The sequence below is a fragment of the Saccoglossus kowalevskii genome, chromosome 13, assembly GCF_978046115.1.
Source record: "Saccoglossus kowalevskii chromosome 13, keSacKowa6.1, whole genome shotgun sequence".
NCBI classification, from domain to species: Eukaryota; Metazoa; Hemichordata; class Enteropneusta; family Harrimaniidae; genus Saccoglossus; species Saccoglossus kowalevskii.
The window spans coordinates 33,144,842-33,171,463 of NC_140653.1; the positions used below are offsets into that span (position 1 = coordinate 33,144,842).

General features: G+C 38.3%; 1 protein-coding gene across 2 annotated transcripts; it reads right to left on the reverse strand.

The window, feature by feature from the left end:
* Positions 1–28: 28 nt before the first annotated feature.
* Positions 29–26,075, reverse strand: LOC102802374 (protein FAM169B-like). 2 transcript variants are annotated; one of them, XM_085507232.1, is made up of 8 exons: positions 25,919–26,075; positions 16,858–17,014; positions 16,435–16,571; positions 16,203–16,320; positions 14,341–14,426; positions 8,082–8,253; positions 5,752–5,931; positions 29–2,965 (listed from the first exon to the last, which is right to left on the reverse strand). In XM_085507232.1, exons 2-8 carry the CDS (start codon positions 16,952–16,954, stop codon positions 2,757–2,759), a joined length of 999 nt encoding a protein of 332 aa, XP_085363358.1. In that variant the 5' UTR covers positions 16,955–17,014; positions 25,919–26,075; the 3' UTR covers positions 29–2,756. The 2 variants fall into 2 exon arrangements, with proteins under 2 accessions (XP_085363358.1, XP_085363357.1); XM_085507231.1 differs by having other exon boundaries at positions 25,907–26,075.
* Between the last annotated feature and the right edge of the window lie 547 nt (positions 26,076–26,622).

Consider the following 26,622-nt stretch of genomic DNA (forward strand, 5'->3'; position numbering starts at 1 on the left):
TAAAAAAAAAAAAAGCGATAGAAAACTATTGTACTGAATAATCTACATTTGTTTATAGATCAGAGTTACTAAAAACTGTACAGAACTGTCATGTTTAACTTGCCTTTATTTTAGACTTTCACCTGCCATAAATAAATATCAGGAAAACATAAAATAGAAATGCTAGTGAAAATGTCTCAATTCTTCAACTATATAAACCACAAAATTGTAAACAGTTACAAAAGACTTGGTGAATATTAATTATTTGAAGTTAAATTTGTGTACAATAGTGTTGATGTACAGAGATGAGACACATTTCGTCTAGATATGCATTCTTGGTTGCACAAGACACAATTTCCATGGATTAGGATTCTTGATGAACATATGTTTACATCATTATATATACTATAGATGAACTGAGATAAAGATACTTGTCAATTCAAGATGAATCACCTTGAGCAGAATAATGGCCATTTTAATCCTAAACAAGCAGCCTCTCGGCTGAGATAGCTCCGCTGTTAGCAATGCACATTTCAATTAAAAAACAGAAGATATCATTAGAAAATGAACAATATGTATAGTATCAATGCAATGGGACTTGCTGTTTTCAACAAGAATTCAAAAATATCATTTTTCACCATAAATGATTGTGGTTTTTAACAAGTAGAAAATATCACTTTTTACCAAAAATATTCACCAAAATTAGAGAATTAAAGATATCTGAGAGAGATCCACATGTAGTACCTATATATGTAATATCAAAGCAATTGGATTTGTGGTTTTTAACAAGAAGTCGAAAATATCACTTTTTACCAAAAATGACAAAAATATTCACCAAAATTAGAGAATTGAAGATATGATCATGAAATGAACAAATCTGAGGTCTACCCAAGGTACATATACACCAAATATCAAAGCATTCAGGCTTGTAGTTTTCAAGAAGTCGAATAAGTAAAACATTGACACAGACGACGACGGAGCTAAAAATTAGCATTTCTGCCATTTCAGAACCAGACCTTAGTTGTGTATAGACAGATTGCATTAGTACAAACATCAGAATTTATTGGCCATTTATGCATGTCATACATTGTATGTTCAATGTTAAAAATTCATCAAAATCAACATTTCTGCCATTACAGAACCTAATCTTGGTCATGTATCGATGGATTTTGTTCAAATTTCATACATAGATTGAACATGATGCACCCCAGTAGCTATAACTCTAAGATGTTCTGACAGTTAATGTTTAAACTTAATAAGGGAGACCATGTAATGGTAATATTTTGGTTTGGGCAACACAAATTGTGATCTTCTGTACAGAGACATGGATGCTAAGCAAATCTCCAAAATGACTCATTTAAAAAAAAAAACACTATGTAGTGCATTCACTACAAAGATGGTCAGTGGATGGATTTACTGGTGTACTGGATATATGTCTGAATAAACTGCATCAAGTAAAACAATGGTTTATCTACAATGTTGCAAAACTGATTAACAGTAAAGTTAGAAATCAATAACAGATCTCAGCAGTTATTTGAAAGACCAAGTAGATACCCAGTCAGTTTAAAGACCCTCTATCTCAGCAGTTATTTGAAAGACCCAGCAGATACCCAGTCAGTTTAAAGACCCTCTATCTCAGCAGTTATTTGAAAGACCAAGTAGATACCCAGTCAGTTTAAAGACCCTCTATCTCAGCAGTTATTTGAAAGACCCAGTAGATACCCAGTCAGTTTAAAGACCCTCAATCTCAGCAGTTATTTGAAAGACCAAGTAGATACCCAGTCAGTTTAAAGACCCTCTATCTCAGTAGTTATTTGAAAGACCAAGTAGATACCCAGTCAGTTTAAAGACCCTCTATCTCAGCAGTTATTTGAAAGACCAAGTAGATACCCAGTCAGTTTAAAGACCCTCCATCTCAGCAGTTATTTGAAAGACCAAGTAGATACCCAGTCAGTTTAAAGACCCTCTATCTCAGCAGTTATTTGAAAGACCCAGTAGATACCCAGTCAGTTTAAAGACCCTCTATCTCAGCAGTTATTTGAAAGACCCAGCAGATACCCAGTCAGTTTAAAGACCCTCTATCTCAGCAGTTATTTGAAAGACCAAGTAGATACCCAGTCAGTTTAAAGACCCTCTATCTCAGCAGTTATTTGAAAGACCCAGTAGATACCCAGTCAGTTTAAAGACCCTCAATCTCAGCAGTTTTCTGTAAATTCCAACAATGTTTAACCAGTCAGGATAACAAACTTGTCAAATTTTCAGAATAAAAAACGCTGGCAGCACCTAGATATTTTTTGGGTAAGTTACTGTAAAATAATTTATTTTAGCTGGGTGTTATGTATAGAATTTATTTTTGCTGAGTTGAATGTAAAATGTAGGAAAAAATGTATTGTTCTCAGGATTTAATTTTCACTGAATCATTCCTTCAGCGAAAGTAACGAAATTCATTCCAAGCAAAAATGAAGTATTTTACAGTGTACATAATGTGACAAGTACTGGTAAATGACAATGTCAATGAAAACAATTCAGCTTATTCAGACAATCACTCATATGATAATCTCCGCTCGACAATGGAGCTAAAAAGAAGACTGGATGCCAGTCGATACAAATTAATAATTCCAATGCTAAAAAAAAGAATTTTAAAACTTGTAAATACATGTTTGAAAACCAAACTTATGAAATCTTCACCTGTCAAATTTTCAGAAAAAATACAGCAATAAAAAAACACTGGTAGCACCTGGACATGTAGGTTATTTAGAGTTAAGTAAATAACCATTTTAATAGTTCTGCTTATTCACTGTATCTGATGCAACTTTCTCTTTTGTATTAATGGTTGTTGTGACTTCAGTCTTTTTGTTCAACACTTCTTTCTGTCTACGTACCAGTTCCAACCACATATTACTACGGTACTTTTCTCCAGCTGGAGGGATACATCGCCATACCCGGTCTCGAATATTGGGGTGTTCATAAAGGTACTTGTGACACACTGTATTGAAGATATAGTCAAAAATACAAGTTTAGATATTGAAAGTACAAATCTTAATAGGGTTTACCAAAGACACTCAAGGTAACACATTCTCACTGCAGCTTTCAGTCACAATGTAATTTATAAACTGAATTTGTTTGATTAAAGTTCAAGGAATGGTGGTGCATAGACTGTTTGGCTTCAGTATGTCAACAGTTTTATATTGAATGACTTCAATAAAGCACAGGTTGAATACCTTTATAGTATTCCTGATATGACTTTGTATGGACGTACGCTATATCCCATCTTGCAATATGCCAGGGGATACAATGTAACAATAGTGACACAATATGTATTGACTTACCTGTCATCATAGGATTTGACACAAAGTGACTCAATATGTATTGACTTACCTGTCATCATAGCATTTGACACAAAGTGACTCAATATGTACTGACTTACCTGTCATATCATTTGACACAAAGTGACTCAATATGTATTGACTTACCTGTCATATCATTTGACACAAAGTGACTCAATATGTATTGACTTACCTGTCATATCATTTGACACAAAGTGACTCAATATGTATTGACTTACCTGTCATATCATTTGACACAAAGTGACTCAATATGTATTGACTTACATGTACCTGTCATAGCATTTGACAGTGACACAATATGTATTGACTTACCTGTCATAGCATTTGACACAGTGACTCAATATATATTGACTTACCTGTCATCATAGCATTTGACACAGTGACTCAATATGTATTGACTTACCTGTCATATTATTTGACACAAAGTGACTCAATATGTATTGACATACCTGTCATATTATTTGACACAAAGTGACTCAATATGTATTGACATACCTGTCATAGCATTTGACACAAAGTGACTCAATATGTATTGACTTACCTGTCATCATAGCATTTGACACAAAGTGACAATATATATTGACTTACCTGTCATAGCATTTGACACAAAGTGACTCAATATATATTGACTTACCTGTCATAGCATTTGACACAAAGTGACTCAATATATATTGACTTACATGTCATAGCATTTGACACAAAGTGACTCAATATGTATTGACTTACCTGTCATCATAGCATTTGACACAAAGTGACTCAATATGTATTGACTTACCTGTCATAGCATTTGACACAAAGTGACACAATATGTATTGACTTACCTGTCATAGCATTTGACACAAAGTGACACAATATATATTGACTTACCTGTCATCATAGCATTTGACAAAAAGTGACTCAATATGTATTGACTTACCTGTCATAGCATTTGACACAAAGTGACTCAATATGTATTGACTTACATGTACCTGTCATAGCATTTGACAGTGACACAATATGTATTGACTTACCTGTCATAGCATTTGACACAGTGACTCAATATATATTGACTTACCTGTCATCATAGCATTTGACACAGTGACTCAATATGTATTGACTTACCTGTCATATCATTTGACACAAAGTGACTCAATATGTATTGAATTACCGGTCATCATAGCATTTGACTCAATATATATTGACTTACCTGTCATAGCATTTGACACAAAGTGACTCAATATATATTGACTTACCTGTCATAGCATTTGACACAAAGTGACAATATATATTGACTTACCTGTCATAGCATTTGACACAAAGTGACAATATATATTGACTTACCTGTCATAGCATTTGACACAAAGTGACTCAATATATATTGACTTACCTGTCATAGCATTTGACACAAAGTGACAATATATATTGACTTACCTGTCATAGCATTTGACACAAAGTGACTCAATATGTATTGACTTACCTGTCATCATAGCATTTGACACAAAGTGACAATATATATTGACTTACCTGTCATAGCATTTGACACAAAGTGACTCAATATATATTGACTTACCTGTCATAGCATTTGACACAAAGTGACAATATATATTGACTTACCTGTCATAGCATTTGACACAAAGTGACTCAATATGTATTGACTTACCTGTCATCATAGCATTTGACACAAAGTGACAATATATATTGACTTACCTGTCATAGCATTTGACACAAAGTGACTCAATATATATTGACTTACCTGTCATAGCATTTGACACAAAGTGACAATATATATTGACTTACCTGTCATAGCATTTGACACAAAGTGACTCAATATGTATTGACTTACCTGTCATCATAGCATTTGACACAAAGTGACAATATATATTGACTTACCTGTCATAGCATTTGACACAAAGTGACTCAATATATATTGACTTACCTGTCATAGCATTTGACACAAAGTGACAATATATATTGACTTACCTGTCATAGCATTTGACACAAAGTGACTCAATATGTATTGACTTACCTGTCATCATAGCATTTGACACAAAGTGACAATATGTATTGACATACCTGTCATAGCATTTGACACAAAGTGACTCAATATGTATTGACTTACCTGTCATCATAGCATTTGACACAAAGTGACTCAATATGTATTGACTTACCTGTCATCATAGCATTTGACACAAAGTGACAATATATATTGACTTACCTGTCATAGCATTTGACACAAAGTGACTCAATATATATTGACTTACCTGTCATCATAGCATTTGACACAAAGTGACACAATATATATTGACTTACCTGTCATAGCATTTGACACAAAGTGACTCAATATGTATTGACTTACCTGTCATAGCATTTGACACAAAGTGACACAATATGTATTGACTTACCTGTCATAGCATTTGACACAAAGTGACAATATATATTGACTTACCTGTCATCATAGCATTTGACACAGGGTGACTCAATCCAATGTTTTCTTTAGGATTCATTCTCAGGAAATCCACCAACACAGATGTACCAAATCCTTTAAGCCGATATTGCTTGCGTATAAATATGGTGTCTATTACCGCTATTTCATAAGTGGGAGGACCATAGTCAAATACTGATGATCCTGCATAAACAAATTATATATACTGAACATTAGGTGTATGAAGACAGGGCTATAATTGACCTCACACATGAACTATTGTATTGGCCGTTGTCACTTGCACAGATCGCCTGTTTCTATGCAAATAGCACTTTGTTTATATGGCGACAATCTGAAGAGTTCAGGGTCCTGAACATGGAAAATGCCAAAAAATAGGGGTGGGCGTAGGCCCAGACAGCCCCTGTATAACAAAAAATTGAAAATTCGCAAAAATTGACAACATGCAGATTGAACTGCGGCAGGGAATGAATGGCAAATGAAAACATGCAACGAAAATAAATGAACAATATGCAACACTAGAAGTAAAACAAAAATAATTTATTGATTATAATGTGACAAATAAACCAAAAATAACAAAAATGTACAGTGAGGAATCATTTGAATTAGGATTTCTCCGCTGACAAACATACCCAAATAAGCGAAAAACTCAAAATGAACTAAAATGTCACAGTTAAACCACGTAAAATTATTCCCAGTTTTGACCAATACCAGATCAACAGTCATACAAGATCAATAATAATATACACAGTAAAAATTACGAAAGTTCATAGTTTATTTCAGATCTCTGAACGTTCATTGCCATCTGAAGTTTGTCGATGTCGTCACACACAATTTAGACTTAGCATATTTAATCCATGGATTTCGCTGTCTGTCAGCTTGGCACTTTTAATTCAATGTCTAATCAGAACAAGCAGCCTGTCGGCTGAGATAGCTCCGCTGTTAGCAATGCATATTTCAATTAAAGAACAGAAGATATCATTAGAAAATGAACAATATGTATAGTATCAATGCAATGGGACTTGCTGTTTTCAACAAGAATTCAAAAATATCACTTTAAAAAGACAAAAATAATCATCAAAATTAAATAATTGAAGATATCACCATGAAATTAACAAATCTGAAAGAGGTCCACATGTAGTACCTATATAAGTAATATAAAAGCAATCGGACTTGCGTTTTTTAACAAAAAGTCAAAAATATCACTTTTTACCAAAAATGACAAAAATATACACAAAAATTAGAGAATTGAAGACATCATCATGAAATGAACAAATCTATAAGAGGTCTACCCCTGGTACATATACACCAAGTATCAAAGCATTCAGGCTTGTAGTTTTTAAGAAGAAGTCGAAACAAAAGTAAAACATTCAGCAAGATCCGGAGGCTGGAATGTCTCACTATATGGATATTGCGGTGGGCTTGAAATAGGACGATTTGTTTTTCTTCAACAACAGAATAATTTTTATGACAGAAATGTAATAGCTGTGATGAAAGATGGTAAAAAAGTTGGCAGTCTTCGGTGTGACATTGCAAAATGCTGACTCCAGATATTGATTCGCAAGCTGCTACCAAATATTTTATAAAGCCAAAACAATGTGATTTCAAACACTCTCTCAGGTACAGGTTGCTACAATATTGCAACATTGGTTATGGTCGATGATGCTAAAGCCGGACAAGTGTGACACTTGCCTCGTGGCTCCCTGTAAGATTTGTTTGAATCGTTAATACAACCAACAAAATAGGTTTTTATTATTGTTTTTTATTACAAGTGTGGAGAAAGACCTCCAGGTGTATGCCCACACATGACCTCAGTTTCTTTGGTGTATCAAAATTGAGGGTGGGTGGATAAATACGGTACTACTTATCTCCAAAAATTTACACTAAAAGAAAAACACTTTCAACTTGACAAAAATACCAGAATGTGCGACCTTTATGGGTCAAGCATAAGTACCAGGATGTGTGACCTTTATGGGTCATGCACAAGTACCAGGATGTGTGACCTTTATGGGTCATGCACAAGTACCAGGATGTGTGACCTTTATGGGTCATGCACAAGTACCAGGATGTGTGACCTTTATGGGTCATGCACAAGTACCAGGATGTGTGACCTTTATGGGTCATGCACAAGTACCAGGATGTGTGACCTTTATGGGTCATGCACAAGTAACAGGACGTGTGACCTTTATGGGTCATGCACAAGTACCAGGACGTGTGACCTTTATGGGTCATGCACAAGTACCAGGATGTGTGACCTTTATGGGTCATGCACAAGTACCAGGATGTGTGACCTTTATGGGTCATGCATAAAAACAATGACTTGATAAATACTTTACCTTTTTTATTGTAAGTATAAAATCCAATGGCTGTATTATTGTACCACAATAACCGTGCATTCTCATCCATAGTATGATACGAGTACGGGATATCACCTTTTTCTATTTCCCAAGAATTAAATATGATACAATTTAATACAAAGAGGGCTATTCTCTCTCCAAAGTTTGTCACCTGACATAAAACAAAAAATTAAATCAAATCAGTGCTTTTTGTACTGAATCATTTAAGGCAGAATAAAACCTTGATCTTGACTTTAAATTAAGTATACCATGTCCTTGGTTTTGACTAACTCTGTGCGAGTTGCCAAATACAACTTTAATTCAGATTTAACTACAATAAATTATGTCACTGTTGCCACCAATGGCTATAAGAGTAATTTTAAATCATTAATTATACTGCGAAAATGGTCATAATTCTAAAAATATGTTATCATCCACAGAAATGTAAATTAAACATCAAGAAAACATACTGCTAACGTGAAATAGAAAATGTTACAGTAGCATGTTTCAATGTTCTACAAAAAATAGATTTTGTGATTTTTCATCTCTAAATTTGAGAAGAGGCTAAAGTAGGTTTGAAATTAGCCAAGAAAAACAATATTACATTAGCCATGGCTAAAACTGTACGGCATACTGTATAGAATGCCATGGCTAAAACTGTACGGCATACTGTATAGAATGCCATGGCTAAAACTGTACGGCATACTGTATAGAATGCCATGGCTAAAACTGTACGGCATACTGTATAGAATGCCATGGCTAAAACTGTACGGCATACTGTATAGAATGCCATGGCTAAAACTGTACGGCATACTGTATAGAATGCCATGGCTAAAACTGTACGGCATACTGTATAGAATGCCATGGCTAAAACTGTACGGCATACTGTATAGAATGCCATGGCTAAAACTGTACGGCATACTGTATAGAATGCCATGGCTAAAACTGTACGGCATACTGTATAGAATGCCATGGCTAAAACTGTACGGCATACTGTATAGAATGCCATGGCTAAAACTGTACGGCATACTGTATAGAATGCCATGGCTAAAACTGTACGGCATACTGTATAGAATGCCATGGCTAAAACTGTACGGCATACTGTATAGAATGGCATGGCTAAAACTGTACGGCATACTGTATAGAATGCCATGGCTAAAACTGTATGACATACTGTATAGAATGCCATGGCTAAAACTGTACGCCATACTGTATAGAATGCCATGGCTAAAACTGTACGGCATACTGTATAGAATGCCATGGCTAAAACTGTACGACATACTGTATAGAATGCCATGGCTAAAACTGTACGACATACTGTATAGAATGCCATGGCTAAAACTGTACGGCATACTGTATAGAATGCCATGGCTAAAACTGTACGACATACTGTATAGAATGCCATGGCTAAAACTGTACGACATACTGTATAGAATGCCATGGCTAAAACTGTACGACATACTGTATAGAATGCCATGGCTAAAACTGTACGACATACTGTATAGAATGCCATGGCTAAAACTGTACGGCATACTGTATAGAATGCCATGGCTAAAACTGTACGGCATACTGTATAGAATGCCATGGCTAAAACTGTACGGCATACTGTATAGAATGCCATGGCTAAAACTGTATGACATACTGTATAGAATGCCATGGCTAAAACTGTACGACATACTGTATAGAATGCCATGGCTAAAACTGTACGGCATACTGTATAGAATGCCATGGCTAAAACTGTATGACATACTGTATAGAATGCCATGGCTAAAACTGTACGACATACTGTATAGAATGCCATGGCTAAAACTGTACGGCATACTGTATAGAATGCCATGGCTAAAACTGTACGGCATACTGTATAGAATGCCATGGCTAAAACTGTACGGCATACTGTATAGAATGCCATGGCTAAAACTGTACGGCATACTGTATAGAATGCCATGGCTAAAACTGTACGACATACTGTATAGAATGCCATGGCTAAAACTGTACGGCATACTGTATAGAATGCCATGGCTAAAACTGTACGGCATACTGTATAGAATGCCATGGCTAAAACTGTACGGCATACTGTATAGAATGCCATGGCTAAAACTGTACGGCATACTGTATAGAATGCCATGGCTAAAACTGTACGGCATACTGTATAGAATGCCATGGCTAAAACTGTACGGCATACTGTATAGAATGGCATGGCTAAAACTGTACGGCATACTGTATAGAATGCCATGGCTAAAACTGTACGGCATACTGTATAGAATGCCATGGCTAAAACTGTACGGCATACTGTATAGAATGCCATGGCTAAAACTGTACGGCATACTGTATAGAATGCCATGGCTAAAACTGTACGGCATACTGTATAGAATGCCATGGCTAAAACTGTACGGCATACTGTATAGAATGCCATGGCTAAAACTGTACGACATACTGTATAGAATGCCATGGCTAAAACTGTACGGCATACTGTATAGAATGCCATGGCTAAAACTGTACGGCATACTGTATAGAATGCCATGGCTAAAACTGTACGGCATACTGTATAGAATGCCATGGCTAAAACTGTACGGCATACTGTATAGAATGCCATGGCTAAAACTGTACGGCATACTGTATAGAATGCCATGGCTAAAACTGTATGGCATACTGTATAGAATGCCATGGCTAAAACTGTACGGCATACTGTATAGAATGCCATGGCTAAAACTGTACGGCATACTGTATAGAATGCCATGGCTAAAACTGTACGACATACTGTATTATATGCCATGGCTAAAACTGTACGGCATACTGTATAGAATGCCATGGCTAAAACTGTACGACATACTGTATAGAATGCCATGGCTAAAACTGTACGGCATACTGTATAGAATGTCATGGCTAAAACTGTACGGCATACTGTATAGAATGCCATGGCATGATCAAATTAAGCACATTAATTAGTGATGTTATGTGATGGTCAAAAAATTAGCCTAGTTTTTGGAAATAGCGCTCTCTATGTTGTTATTACTTAGAACATTGTGCAGGGATAGTTAATAGTATTAATATTTATATTGTTAATTTACAACACAGTAAACATAATGATAAAAAATCATGGATAGGTAGAAAACACTGCCTAAGTTTGCAGAATTCAAGTATTCCTGTGTGACAGTTACTATGGCAACAAGTGTAAAGTGCAGAACAAAACAACCAATACACTGTTCGAAAAAATTTAGTCTATGAGCTGACTGTAGCATGTATAGAGAACTGTACTCTAAGGCATGTAGAGAGAACTGTACTCTAAGGCATGTATAGAGAACTGTACTCTAAGGCATGTAGAGAGAACTGTACTCCAAGGCATGTAGAGAGAACTGTACTCTAAGGCATGTAGAGAGAACTGTACTCTAAGGCATGTAGAGAGAACTGTACTCCAAGGCATGTAGAGAGAACTGTACTCTAAGGCATGTAGAGAGAACTGTACTCCAAGGCATGTAGAGAGAACTGTACTCCAAGGCATGTAGAGAGAACTGTACTCTAAGGCATGTAGAGAGAACTGTACTCTAAGGCATGTAGAGAGAACTGTACTCTAAGGCATGTAGAGAGAACTGTACTCTAAGGCATGTAGAGAGAACTGTACTCTAAGGCATGTAGAGAGAACTGTACTCTAAGGCATGTAGAGAGAACTGTACTCTAAGGCATGTAGAGAGAACTGTACTCCAAGGCATGTAGAGAGAACTGTACTCCAAGGCATGTAGAGAGAACTGTACTCTAAGGCATGTAGAGAGAACTGTACTCTAAGGCATGTAGAGAGAACTGTACTCTAAGGCATGTAGAGAGAACTGTACTCTAAGGCATGTAGAGAGAACTGTACTCTAAGGCATGTAGAGAGAACTGTACTCTAAGGCATGTAGAGAGAACTGTACTCTAAGGCATGTAGAGAGAACTGTACTCTAAGGCATGTAGAGAGAACTGTACTCTAAGGCATGTAGAGAGAACTGTACTCTAAGGCATGTAGAGAGAACTGTACTCTAAGGCATGTAGAGAGAACTGTACTCTAAGGCATGTAGAGAGAACTGTACTCTAAGGCATGTAGAGAGAACTGTACTCTAAGGCATGTAGAGAGAACTGTACTCTAAGGCATGTAGAGAGAACTGTACTCTAAGGCATGTAGAGAGAACTGTACTCTAAGGCATGTAGAGAGAACTGTACTCTAAGGCATGTAGAGAGAACTGTACTCTAAGGCATGTAGAGAGAACTGTACTCTAAGGCATGTAGAGAGAACTGTACTCTAAGGCATGTAGAGAGAACTGTACTCTAAGGCATGTAGAGAGAACTGTACTCTAAGGCATGTAGAGAGAACTGTACTCTAAGGCATGTAGAGAGAACTGTACTCTAAGGCATGTAGAGAGAACTGTACTCTAAGGCATGTAGAGAGAACTGTACTCTAAGGCATGTAGAGAGAACTGTACTCTAAGGCATGTAGAGAGAACTGTACTCTAAGGCATGTAGAGAGAACTGTACTCTAAGGCATGTATAGAGAACTGTACTCTAAGGCATGTAGAGAGAACTGTACTCTAAGGCATGTAGAGAGAACTGTACTCTAAGGCATGTAGAGAGAACTGTACTCTAAGGCATGTAGAGAGAACTGTACTCTAAGGCATGTAGAGAGAACTGTACTCTAAGGCATGTAGAGAGAACTGTACTCTAAGGCATGTAGAGAGAACTGTACTCTAAGGCATGTATAGAGAACTGTACTCTAAGGCATGTAGAGAGAACTGTACTCTAAGGCATGTAGAGAGAACTGTACTCTAAGGCATGTAGAGAGAACTGTACTCTAAGGCATGTAGAGAGAACTGTACTCTAAGGCATGTAGAGAGAACTGTACTCTAAGGCATGTAGAGAGAACTGTACTCTAAGGCATGTATATCCCATAAATACACTGTCACAATGGCCAATCAATTCACTGTAAAACTGTTCAACATAGAGACTTGAATTAAATTATTAATTGATATGCCATCTGTTTCATGTTAGTAGCCTCTTTGGTGAAATTAGTTTTTGTTCCTACTATAAAAGTCCTTGCAGATCGGATACATGTATATTAATGGAGTCTGATCAAAATCGTATACATTTGGTAATTAATTATCTGTTTATCCACAGCCAAATACACAGAAACGTTTTATTGAACTTTTATAGTAACTATTTCTGGCAGTCATGACTAAAGAAAGATCATTTTTCAACACCTTTCCAAGCTAATGATGTACAAAGTACACTATTCATTCATACCAAAATGAGCTAAAAATTAAATTACTGAGATACATTCATGAAATTGAGTCTATGAAATTTGACTACATTTCCATAACTATGAAGCACACATGAATTATAAAGCCCACTTTAAAAGATTATTCTCTTGTTAAGAAACAGTGATTATCGGTAAATCAAAAACATCAAATTAAAAAAAAAAATATTCTTAAGAAGTTCACATCAATATCGCTAACTTAATCCCACAAGTAAATATTACATACATTGCCATAGATGCATGCTTTAGTAACTGGCAGGGAAATTCCTAATTACAATTAAACTACTATTACTGTAAAATCTGTATTAGAAGCCGCGGCTTCTATTAAAATGGTACAATGCAACAGAGGGGATGCGGCTTCTATTAGAGCATCTACACATATGAGAAATGATGAATTTTTAGTTCTCAATTATTCAAATAGTATGGATGCGACTTCTATTAGGGATGCGGCTTCTAATACAGATTTTACGGTAGTACTTGTCCCCTCTTACTACCTCAATTTAACAATCATTTGGAACATTTTCACAGAATATCACTACTTCAAAAAAGTGCCTTCCATAAGACAATTCTTAAAAGCAAACATCTAGTTTGTCATTACACTTTCCTGTGCAAATAGCTGTGTACTAACATTTTAGAAACACTCTTCCTTTTATTTTATTATTTTAGTTCTTTTCCTAATGCATTGTATACTTTTAATAAATTAAAGCTTGTGTTTGAATATTATTCAAGAATAGCTGTCTATTAAGTCTTGGTATACATGTATAATACATTTTTACTGATGTTAATTGTTATCAGACTCACCAGGGGGCTAGGTACAATATTCAGGTGGGGGGGAGGGGGGTTCGTTTAGAGATAAATTTGTCTTTTTAAGTAAATGTTTAACATATTGTTAGTAAATTTGCCAAGACACTATTTACCTGGTGTAATAGATCAACAATGGGCATGAACTGCATGTAAGTTACCAGCTATAATAAGAGTTACCTTAGACCAACCATCTTTCCTGTGTGTTGCTGATTTCAAGATGTCTTCTGTTTCCCACCACTGTCCATTGAGGTATATAGCAATAGCTGAAACATAAATATGAGTATTTTTATACACAATTAATATATACAGATTTGAATCCAAAACAGCCCAGGGAATTGTCCTAATATTCATGCACCAAACTTTATTGAATTCTCATCAGAAAAATGTTCTAACAAGGTCCTATAATGTCTAATGTATATACCAAGTTTGAACAAAATCCATCTGTAAACAGCCGAGAAATGCTTGATTTTTAGCACAAAAATGGCCGCCATTCGGCCATCTTCAATCAGATCGTAAAACAAAATGATGTGCATCAAGGTCCTATAATGTCTAATGTTGGACGGCATTATCTTAGAGTGTATGTAAATGTTGAAATTATTCGTTTTTGGTTAAAACTAATACGTGATGTTTCTCCACATATTTTAAAAGAATCGTATAAATTTCAACTTAATATGGCAGGAGCAGGTGCTATTTGCTGGGCTTTGACAGTTAAAAATCTTCTCTATAAATATGGTTTTGGACATATTTGGATTGACCAATATGTAAGTAACTCTATTGCATTCCTGGAACTATTTAAACAGAGGTGCTTTGATATTTCCAGACAAGATTGGAGCTCTGAAATTAATAGAAATCTCAAACTAGTAACTTATTGTAAGGTGAAACATGAATTAACATGTGAGAAATATCTTACAAATATTGGTCAGTCTTATGCAATATACAGAAATGCTTTATGTAGATTAAGGATCTCGTCCCATGTACTACAAATTGAAAAGGGTAGGGCCAGTGGTACTCCACGTAACCAGAGGTTGTGTCCTTTTGGCTGTAATGTAATTGAGGACGAATACCACTTTACATTAGTTTGTCCCAAATATAGCTCCCTAAGGTTGAAGTTTATTGCACAGTATTACTTCTCCCCACCTACAGAGATAAAGTTTATTTCATTATTTCAGAATCAAACCCCATATATACAATTAAACCTTGGTAAATTTATATTTTATAGTTTTCAAGTACGTCAGCTTATGCTTGAAGAGAACACTTAATTATGCAAATGTTATGTATTATGATTTTATATTTGTTTTTCTTTACTTGTTTCTGCGACCATTCCAATCTAATTTATTATGTATTTATTTGTATCTGTACATAAGGCCAATGGCCACAGTACGAAATAAAGATATATATATGTCTAATGTATATACCAAGTTTGAACAAAATCCATCTGTAAACAGCCGAGAAATGCTTGATTTTGATGATTTTTAGCACAAAAATGGTTGCCATCTTGAATCAGATCGTGAAACAAATTGACGTGCATATGTACATTGTATAATATCATGTATGTGTGAAGTTTGATTGTGATTGGTCCAGGCATTTCTAAGATACAGGTCCGGACGCACACACGTACACACGGACACACGTCTGAACGGGGACTAAAAAGAAGATGCAATTTAATAATTCATGTACAATTTTAGAATGACACGATTAAAGCGGGGGAGTCGTCACCTGCACATGCATCAAATGGCCATAGCGTGTTTACAAACAAGCATCTACCCATGAGCCTTTGCGGTTTAGCTTGCGTTGTTATTGGGACTCAATTCTCACGCATGTTCAGGTGACAACCCTCCCACTTAGTATTGATATTGTATCAATCTATTGTACCGGTAGTTATGACAACAAATACTACTTTGTCATTCTACAGGTAAATTAAGTTTTCAGGGGACTGAGAAAATCACACACTGACCACCCAAGGTATTGTAAAATATTTACCCTATCATTAAGAATTATTCATTGTCGGAATTACAGACTGATCAAATATTTGAACTCACTTCTGTTCTTTATTTCTTTACAATTCCAACATTTTAAGAGCAGTGTACCATGTGAGTCTTCACCAAATACATCAGTGAAGATTAAACTACGTAAAACATTATAAGACGATAATTGGATCTAAAGAATGAAACATAACGTATACCGTAGTAAACATCATCTAACAATAAAATTTATCAGTTTTGATAATGCCTAATAATTTGTCATGTTAACAAATGGATTCATAATATGTACCTGAGTATTACAGTATTGACACTGCCTAGTCTCTACATCATCCTTGTCAACTGAACATATAGAATCATAATATTCATTCCGTCTCCCATTACTGTCATTATCTCTGTCAGTTAGTAAAAGATCAACTGGGTACAATACTACAAAACACAAAAATAGAAAATAGAATAACAATTGAATGTATTACAAGCATTTGCATTCTGCAATGCACAATCCCAATGATAAAGACCATAAGCAAATAGAATTCTTGATTTATAGTCACCTCAACCGCTATCCAGTTCAACCCTGGACACTTGCCCCCTAGTCACGTTGACACCAGAGTTATGCACTGTGCATCACTTGGACTCTCTTATGGCATAGTAGTATAATAAAGTTATTATTATTCATCTACTGGTGATGCTGAATAACGTAAATAAATTTGTTTACCTTTTGCAGTTTTGTTTTCCAAACTACTAGTTTTTTCTTCATCTTTGATACCTGACAATTTTCTCTTGGGTTGATCAAGTTTCAGACATTCACCCATACTTGTAGTTAAGCACAGTCCCTTTGATGCGAGTTGTGGTTATCAGGACTTATGGGAAGGCTAAAGGAAATAGAACATCTGATTTAAGAGATGAGTCATTACATTAAAAAGTAGGGAAGGTGGAAAGGAGGTATCAAGAGGGGTGGGACATAAAATACAGTTCAATCATAACCCCTAGCTACATGGTTCAACCATAAACAAAATGAACATGTTCTCTTATTTACTTTCTAGAAGTTGAACCTATTTAATTAGTTGCCAATAATCATCACAGGGAAGCACCTGAAGTAGTTTATACTGAACCCCCTGCTTTTTGTACCTTGTCTAACAACTATGGCAAGCCAAGTGTTGCAATATTATTAAAAATAAATTTGTTTTTTTAAATCTATATTTTATACCATAAAATGCGATTTACATTTATGTTTGTAAATTCCTTATTTCATTTCATAAAACGTGATTTACATTTGTAAAATCCATATTTCATTCCATAAAACGCAATTTATGTTTGTAAATTCTATTTTACATAAAATTTTCATAAAATATTATTTCGTTTTCTAAAATTCGTATTTGATTTCATCAAATTTCTGTTCGAAGAATTCCTATTCGGACGCCATTTTGTTTTTGTACAATTAATATTTCATTTGGTAAACGCATTTATATGTTCAACAAGCAGCCTCTCGGCTGAGATAGCTCCGCTGTTAGCAAGGCACATTTCAATTAAAGAACTGAAGATATCATTAGAAAATGAACAATATGTATAGTATGTATAGCAATCGGACTTGCTGTTTTCAACAAAAAGTCAAAAATATCACTTTTTACCAAAATGACATAAATATTCATCAAAATTAGATAATTAGATAATCCCCCGGCTGTCAAATATTGTCTGTCTGGAGGATCAGGAGGAATTGCTTCTCTGCCCGGTCTGAGCGCTGAGTTGCTACGAGAACCGTACCAGGTTATCCAGACGAGGAACCGGACACATGTTTTTGTGTTACGGCCCTGGCAAACAGGATAAACCGGCTTCCCCGACTTCCATCTTCAGATGGATTACTGCAACTGTCCTGGAGGTCTATAATACGCTATCTTCAACACAGTCCTTGCAGAGACACCAAGTACGAGCGCATGAGGTTCGTGCGATTGCTAACTCACTAGCGCCGGCGTCAGGCGCCCCCCTCGAACACATCCTGAAGGCAGGCTTCTAGAGAATGCAGAACATCTTCATCAACTACTACCTAAGAGACACCCAATCTATTGAGCAGGGTCTCTTCAGGTTAGGCCCCGTCATAGCGGGACAGGCTTTGGTTACTGACCCAGCCCGAACGACCGCAGGGGCCCATGCGCATAGGAGATAAGTCAGTCTCGGCATTCTTGCGGGCAGATTGTCTGTTCCACTAGCACTTCCTGGAAGCTCCCAGGTTTCGCTTCTTTCGACCTACTCCCTCATGCGAACTGTTTTGGTCCTATTTCAAGCTTATCATTCGGCTTGGGTCTAGCTTTCTCAGGCGCACCGAACCCTGTCACCACAGCAGCATTGGCTTCTTGCTTCGGGGACAGCACAGGCAAGGTGAGACACCACCCTTCTTGGGTCTTAACTTAGGTTTTTGACTCCCGTGTGCGAAGCACAAAAGGGAGTCTTTGCAGTTACCCTGTCTGTATGTCTGTATGTCTGTATGTCTGTATGTCTGTATGTCTGTATGTATGTATGTATGTATGTATGTATGTTGGTAGTGTGTCGTCCGGTTGGGACAACAAGTCCGGTATGTCCGGCAGTACTACCAGTGTTTCGACTATCATTTCCAGCAGGAGCGGAAACCAGGCCTTGGTCGGCCAATTGGGCACCACCAGAGTTAGTATGCAGGTGGGCTCCTGTCGAAGTTTCTCCAGTACCTGGTGAATTAGCGGGAAAGGAGGAAAGGCGTACGCATCCATGTGGAACCAGGGGATCGATAAGGCGTCCACGGCCCAGGCTCCTGGTGTCGGCAGGAGTGTTACGTATGTCGGGAGCTTGGCGTTCCGGGGTGTGGCGAACAGGTCTATCTTTGGACCGTCCCACAGCAGAAACAGCCTGGAGGCAACCCACTGGGGGATCTGCCACTCTGTGTTCTGAAGACTGAGGCACCTCGAAAGGGCGTCTGCCAGACCGTTTCTCACCCCTGGAAGGTGGTGTGCGGTTAGCTCCACATTGTATTCCAGGCACCAAAGGAGAATTTGCTCTGCTAGGACTGACAACGATGGGGAACCGTCCCCCCTCCTTGTTGATGTAGGAGACCACCGCTGTGTTGTCTGTGCGGAGCAGGACTCAAACTTCAGGTCGAAAGCGTGAAAGTGCCAGGTGCACTGCTTTCAGCTCGAGCCAGTTGATATGGTGGTCCCGTACCCACTGCGAGGGCCATATTCCATGGGCTTGTTTGTCCAATAGATGCGCTCTCCACCCTTGGAGGGAGAGGTCTGTTACCAGAGTCATAGTTGTGACGAGTGGGTCCAAGGGGACCCCCTGTCTGAGGTTGGTCAGTGACGACCACCAGTACAGGGTTTCCTTTACTTGGTCCGGGATCGATACTCGCCTGTTTAGTTCCCGTAGGTGAGCTCGGTGTTCCAATAACGAGCGTTGGACCGGGTGGCTGCATAGTGCGGCCTGCGGAACTACCCTTTGAACGGAGGTCATCATTCCGATGAGCCGCATTAGTTCTTGGAGAGACACTGAAGGAATGCTGACTAGGCGTTCTGCTAGGTTGCTTAGCGCTAAGCAACACGCTTGAGATGGGCGAACCAGGCCTACTTCGGTGTCGAACTCCATGCCCAGAAACACCAACTGTCGGGTCGAGATGGGATTTTTTGTGATTTACTAGGAAGCCCAACTGGTGAAGTAAATTCTGTGTAAGCCTTACATTCTGGCTAATAACCCCTTGTCTGGGTTGTGTATCAACCAGTCGTCTAGGTACGGATTGATGTGTACCGACATTTGGTGGAGCAGCAGTACTACCCGATTCATCACTCAGGTGAACACGTAGGGCGCTGTGGATAACCCGAAGGGGAACACCCGAAATTCGAATACTTGGCCCAGATGGGCGAGTCGAAGGAGAGGGCAACTCGCTGGGTGCATCGGTATGTGCAGGTAAGCGTCGCATAAGTCTAAAGAGGCTAGCCAGTCGAGACAATGGATGGAGAGTAGGACACTGGATGGTGTCTCCATGCGGAACCGATCGAGAAGCACATACTGGTTTAGTCTGCTTAGGTCCAGAACCGGACGCCAGCCGCCTGTAGATTTTGGTACTACGAATACATTTGAGTAGAAGCCCAGACTTAGTGCCGGCTGAACTATTCTGTGTATGGCGCCCTTTCTTAGCAAACTGTCTACTTCCTGTCTGATTGCATCCGCCTTGTGGGGATACCCTGGCAGTGCCCCCGACGGGGGGGACACTGACAGGGGTAGAGAGATGTCAGTGGTATTCTGTAACCGCGTACGACTACCTGGAGCGTCCAGGGATCGGTTACCCGTTGCCTCCTTGCCGGAAAGCACCGGCGCAATCTGTGTGCGACAGGGATCTGTGGCCATGGTTTCGGCAGTTGCAAGAGGGGGGGTTCTCCTCTACCGTGAGGTGAGCCTCCCGGGAGATTACTGGGGTTACTAAGCTGTAGCCTGATCTCTTGCCGAACGCAGGCCCATATCGCACATACCCGTGCGGTGGCCTACCATTAGCTGTGTCGCCTGGTCTACGAGGCGAGTGCGTTCTGCGTCTGAGGTCTCAGAGCCCTGGACGCGCACAAGAATGCGCTCCAGTGTGGCACACACGAATTGAAGGAAATTGATGGGTCATAACTCTTTGGGTTCCGAATCCGAGATTACCTCGATGGGGTAGCGTTTAGTCCAGCGGAAGGAGTTATGCAAAAGATTACCGTCTGCGTGCCGTCCCCCACGCTTAGCGCTCGGCTGGACCAGGGTAGACGTGCGGATGGGGTCAATCTGGATCCCGGCGCCTGTGATCCCATCAGTGTCGAAGCGACCATAAGCGGCTGCTTTAGGATCAAGGGTGGGGGAATATACATAGCGTCACCTGGACTGATAATATTCCGCATCACGCCAACGGCGCGGCTCACCGAGTCATTACGCAATGTGGACTTTGAAGGACCGCCCGAGGTACCCACTGTATCCGACGCGACGCCACCTCTCACCCTAAATATGTGAGCGAGAGCATGTTCGAGAGTGCGTCTCATGACAGGGTCGGTTCCCTCTGGGAACGCCTGTGGGTCAGCGAGAAGGAAGTCGAAACCCACAGCGGAGCTCGGACTTGAAGGTAAATTAATCAGTCCGGTACCGCGTGGTGAACCCTGGCTGGTTGAAAGCAGGGGGGCACAATGTATGTCCTGTCCCGAACGCCCTGCCCCAAAAACGGAGTCTTGGTTACCAGCGTCCCCGTTGGTGTTACGTGTCTGAGGTTCCCGAGGAGACCTGTTGCCACTAGCCTGAGCCTCGGCCTCCCCCGAATCAGCGGGGAGGTCCACGGCTGGGAACGGGAGATTCCCCGGAAGAGACGTGTTTAGAATGCGAACGGTGCTTTCTGTGTTTCTTCCTACTTGCTGGCTGAGAGGCGGCAGTGCAGACAGCTTGCTCCGCCTGCAGGTGATCTACTCAGCCTGCCAGGGACACAATTTGCCCTGACAGTCCTTCGACCAATGCCCTCATTTCAGCGGCAAAACCGGTGCCGTGCGAGGATGGGTCCACAACGGGACTCAGCGCGGGACCCATAGGAGGAAAGACCTCCAGGGGCACAGCCTCGCTGTTGCCGGTAAAGTTGGGTAACCCACTGCCTGAAAAAACAGATTGTGTAGATGCCCTCCGATCAGCAGGGGGAGACCGAAATATATCGGCACCCCCACTATCGGGCCTTTTTCTTGGTATTCCTTTTCACGAGCGAGCGCCGTGGTCAGTCTCGGCTATCTTGACATACTGCTGGAACGACTCCCAGGCTTCCGAACCCCAGTGATTACAAATATTCTCTGGGCAGACCCGAACCCTGAACGCACGTGAAACAACGATAGCACTTTGTATGCGGGTTCCATTCCTGCAATTGCTGTGTACACTAAATACATTAAAAATAAAAGACTACATGCATGAGGGCAAACGAATTACAGTTGTAAAAGGTGCCGCCATGAAATCAACATGTGATTACGTAGTGGCGCCGGGTTTTAATTTCTTTGTTGTAGAAAGCATAACACACAAAGGGGAAAACGACACGAGGGTAAAAGACAAGAAAGACTTATCCTACCAGCTAGAATGTCGGATGCCAGGGCTGCGGCAACGACCCACGCGAGAAACCCGGACAGGAAAAAGCAACAGAGCCAGGCAGAGCCGCTCAGAATCATTCCCCGTCGAGGCGGAGAAAAATGAAGAGTGATGGATGGCTACCTATGGCACTGCCATATGGCCTCGGTCACGTGGGTTCGTGACGTAAGGGGTAAAAGAATCTCGAGGTCATGGGGCTTCCACTGACCTAGATTTTATCTCTCCATCACTGGCAGAATCGCTGATTAATGCCTACAGTTCAAAATAGTCATTTTGACTGACCGGAGTCTATGGTGGGTAATTGAACGTAGTGAATATATCACTTTTTACCAAAAATGACAAAAATATTCACCAAAATTAGAGAATTGAGGATATCATCACAATATGAACAAATCTGAGAAAGGTCCACATGTAGTACCTATATATGTAATATCAAAGCAATTGGACTTTTGGTTTTTAACAAGAAGTCAAAAATATCACTTTTTACCAAAAATGACAAAAATATTCACCAAAATTAGAGAATTGAAGATATCATCATGAAATAAACAAATCTAAGAGAGGTCCACATGTAGTACCTATATATTTAATATCAAAGCAATTGGACTTGCGGTTTTTAACAAGAAGTCGAAAATATCACTTTTTACCAAAAATTACAAAAAATATTCACCAAAATTAGAGAATTGAAGATATCATCATGAAATGAACAAATCTAAGAGAGGTCTACCCCAGATACATATACACCAAGTATCAAAGCATTCAGGCTTGTAGTTTTCAAGAAGAAGTCGAAAAAGTAAAAGATTGACACGAACGACGGACGTCGACGGACAATCACTCATATGATAAGCTCTGCTCGACAAAGTCGACAGCGGAGCTAAAAAGAGCTTGTTATTTTGTGTCATTCATTTTACTTCTGATACACCGAATTGTGCTTGAAATAAATATACGTTTCATTTCTGAACTAAAAATATTTCATTCGTGAAATGTATTTAACATGCAAGATTCTGTTTTTGTATTTTTTTGTTTTGGTTCATAAATCGTAACAAACTTAGAGAGGCCTACAATTGTACTGCGTCTGCAGTGGCGCTGTCTGGTATGAACACAAGCAACAAGTCATTTTTAGCGCCATTTCACAAATGGCGTCTGGTCCTGTGTCGTGTCCCTCTCACATTAGAGTGAGTATGGATGATGAAAGTGGGGGTAATTTGCCTCCCACTTCACAGAGGGAGACTTAAGAAATTAACCTTGAGGTCTCAATTTCCTGATGCAAGTGGACTTCGGTTCTGATAGAAAACAGACCATTAGGTCCCGGAACAGAATAAAGTCGTCGTTGGGCCATAAGGCCCAAACGCAATGCTGATTTAGCAGGATCGATTCTGTGTAGTGAACTTCTGACTCTGTAGCGTTGCACTATTATATTCCTTGCCCGCAAATGACCCATCATTATGACTGCCCCAGAATGTGGATGATCACTGCATATCTGATGAATAATACCATCAAGGACATCATCACTGAAGTTACTGTAAGGTGATACATTACTGCCAGTCTCACAAATCTTTCTCCACAGTGTTGTCCTGTGTACCATTAAAATGGATGCTATACATGTAGCTATTACTACCTTATACTAAAATATGTTTGGATATTCAGAGCACTAACAAATTCCAACTTTCGATCGGGTTGGACATAAAATACACCACGAATATTAACTTTTGAGATATAATGTTTGGTATGTGTTAGTTCTTGGTTATTTCAGCTTCGTTATCCTGTACTTTGTTTAGTAATTTGAACTTCCCTGATTGTGTAAAACCAGATAGTTTACAGATTTTTACATGGAAAATGCCTTGGCTTAATTATTCTCTTGCCTCTTGGTTATTATTAATTTTGGTTCCTGGGCACCTCAAATAAATAAGCTACATTGTATATTACCACTGGGCTGAATCAATGAACTATCACCTAAAAAATGGAAAATCTTTTCTTTTTTTTTACCACGACCTTTTCAGCTCGGAAAACCATTCACGCTAAATTTTGGTTCCCCGGGCGCCTCTAATAAATAACCTAGGTTGAATCACCAAATAAACATGGAAGATTGAGCGAACATTTGAAACGTTCGTTGTGATATTGCATTACATTGCGTTGTTGTTGTGCCATAAATTGCGTTTTTCGATTCCCTCAATTTTGTTTCAAAGACTGCAGTCTCACAGTATGAAAGCTTCATCTTGATTACTAAAGTTACGGTGGCACATAACTGATCTATACTGGAGAAAAATCTTGCCAAACTTCAAAGTTCTCGGCTTGTGCACCAAGGTTTATAAAGTCCACCATGTTTGATCAACAAAAGTTGCGGAACAGCGCCGCCACCGCCAAGGCATACAATATATTGTAGGCCCTGTAAGTTTGTTATGGTTTATGAACCAAAACAGAAAATTGTCGAACGAAAAAAAAACAACAGAATCATGCATGTAAAATACATTTTACGAATGAAATATTTTTGGTTCAGAAATGAAACGTATATTTATCCCAAGCACAATTCGGTGTATCAGAAGTAAAATGAATAACACAAAATAACAAGCTTTTTTTGAACATATAAATGCATTACCGAGTGAGATATAAATTGTACAAAACAAAATGGGGTATAAATAATTAAATAGGACTTCTTCGAACAGAAATACATTTGATGAAATCAAATACGAATTTTAGAAAATAAAATAATAATTATATGGAATGTGAAAAAGAATTTACAAACATAAATTGCGTTTTATGGAATGAAATATGGATTGTATAAATTTAAATCGCATTTTATGAAATGAAATAAGGAATTTACAAACATAAATTGCATTTAGGGAAAAAAAAATGGATTTTAAAAATTCATTTTTAATAATATTGCAATACTTGGCTTGCCATAAACAATAACCCACCTAAGTTTAGCCATTTAAGCCCTTTGTGCACATAAATGCTGGCTGAAATGCAGAAATATACATTGTATACTGTGAAATACTTTATTTTCGCTAAAAAAGCTTTTTGGTTGTTTTGTATGAAATTTATTTTTACTGATTTTTGATGAGTTTAATGTGAAATATAGGAAAAAAAAGTATATTCTCACTGGATTTTATTTTCACGGAATCATCCCTGGTATACATGTAATATAATGCATATTTTTTTCATTATAGAACAATTATCGAACTATAATACAAACCCAATTAAGGTTTATGCAGTATTCAATATTTGATAACACGAGTCAGATTTGTCGTTATGAAAGTAGTAATTATGGGATTATTATAGATCAAAAAACTAGCTAATTATTGGAGAATTCTGAATTTAATGATCATGACCTAAGTCCCAGCATGTCTAGTATTAATCTATAAATAGCAATCTAAAAACTAGATAATTTTCTGATAATTCCAGTCTATTCAATAACCGACATGTGCTATTTGGATGAGTTTACGATGATTTGGTTTCATCAAAGAGTTGACCCAAACCTTCATGGTTCATGGTGGTGGAGTTCCATTCAAGTAAAACTTGGATAGGGGTATAAAATGTGCATATTTCATGAGATTTCATAAGACAGGATTATTTGCCAGCTAGTAAATAACGCGCATGTATGATAATTCAATCACAACAAAATTCGTTCTCTTCCTATAACTAAAAAATGCTAGAAAGCCGTGTAAATTACGTGCCTTAACTGTTACCTGAGTACCATTTTCAATACCAAAATTATCCAGACTGGCGACCAGTCGCAGCCGTCAAAGATAATCAGTAAAACCTACGTCATATTTTTTCAACGGCGCAGTTGACCTTCACACTAAAAATCTCAACGTTCAGTACTTCCTTTGTACAGCGCCACCAAGCGATATAATGAGTTATATGACTATGACAACCAACGCAAGTGGCCATATATGGGAAAGAGTATGTGACGTCAATCGTTGTGCACATACAAGCGCGCACAGAGCCAAATCGGATTTCTGAATACGTCAAGAGAAAAATATGTCATGTATATTTCGGTGTCTGAAAGGTTAACAATATCCGATTCTCACAATGCGATTGAATAAATAAATAAATGAATATATATATACATAATCAAAAATATATCTGATAGAAGCAAGCAACATCATCCGTGACAAATCTAGCTGAAAACTACAGAAAAACAAAAACAATTCCCACTGTTTTGTATCCTTTTCCCGCCAAAAACTAGACAGGTGAACCACTGTATCATCGCTCGTAGAATAACCCAACACAGAAAGACCCTAAGTCACTTGAGGTCTAACAATCTAAATTAATCGATCAGTACTATTTTTTTTTTCATTGCCATTACTATAAATATATAATACACTGCCTATTAATTCTACCAGTAGTAGGTTGCACAGTAATAGCGATGGAAAATCGAAAAACAAAA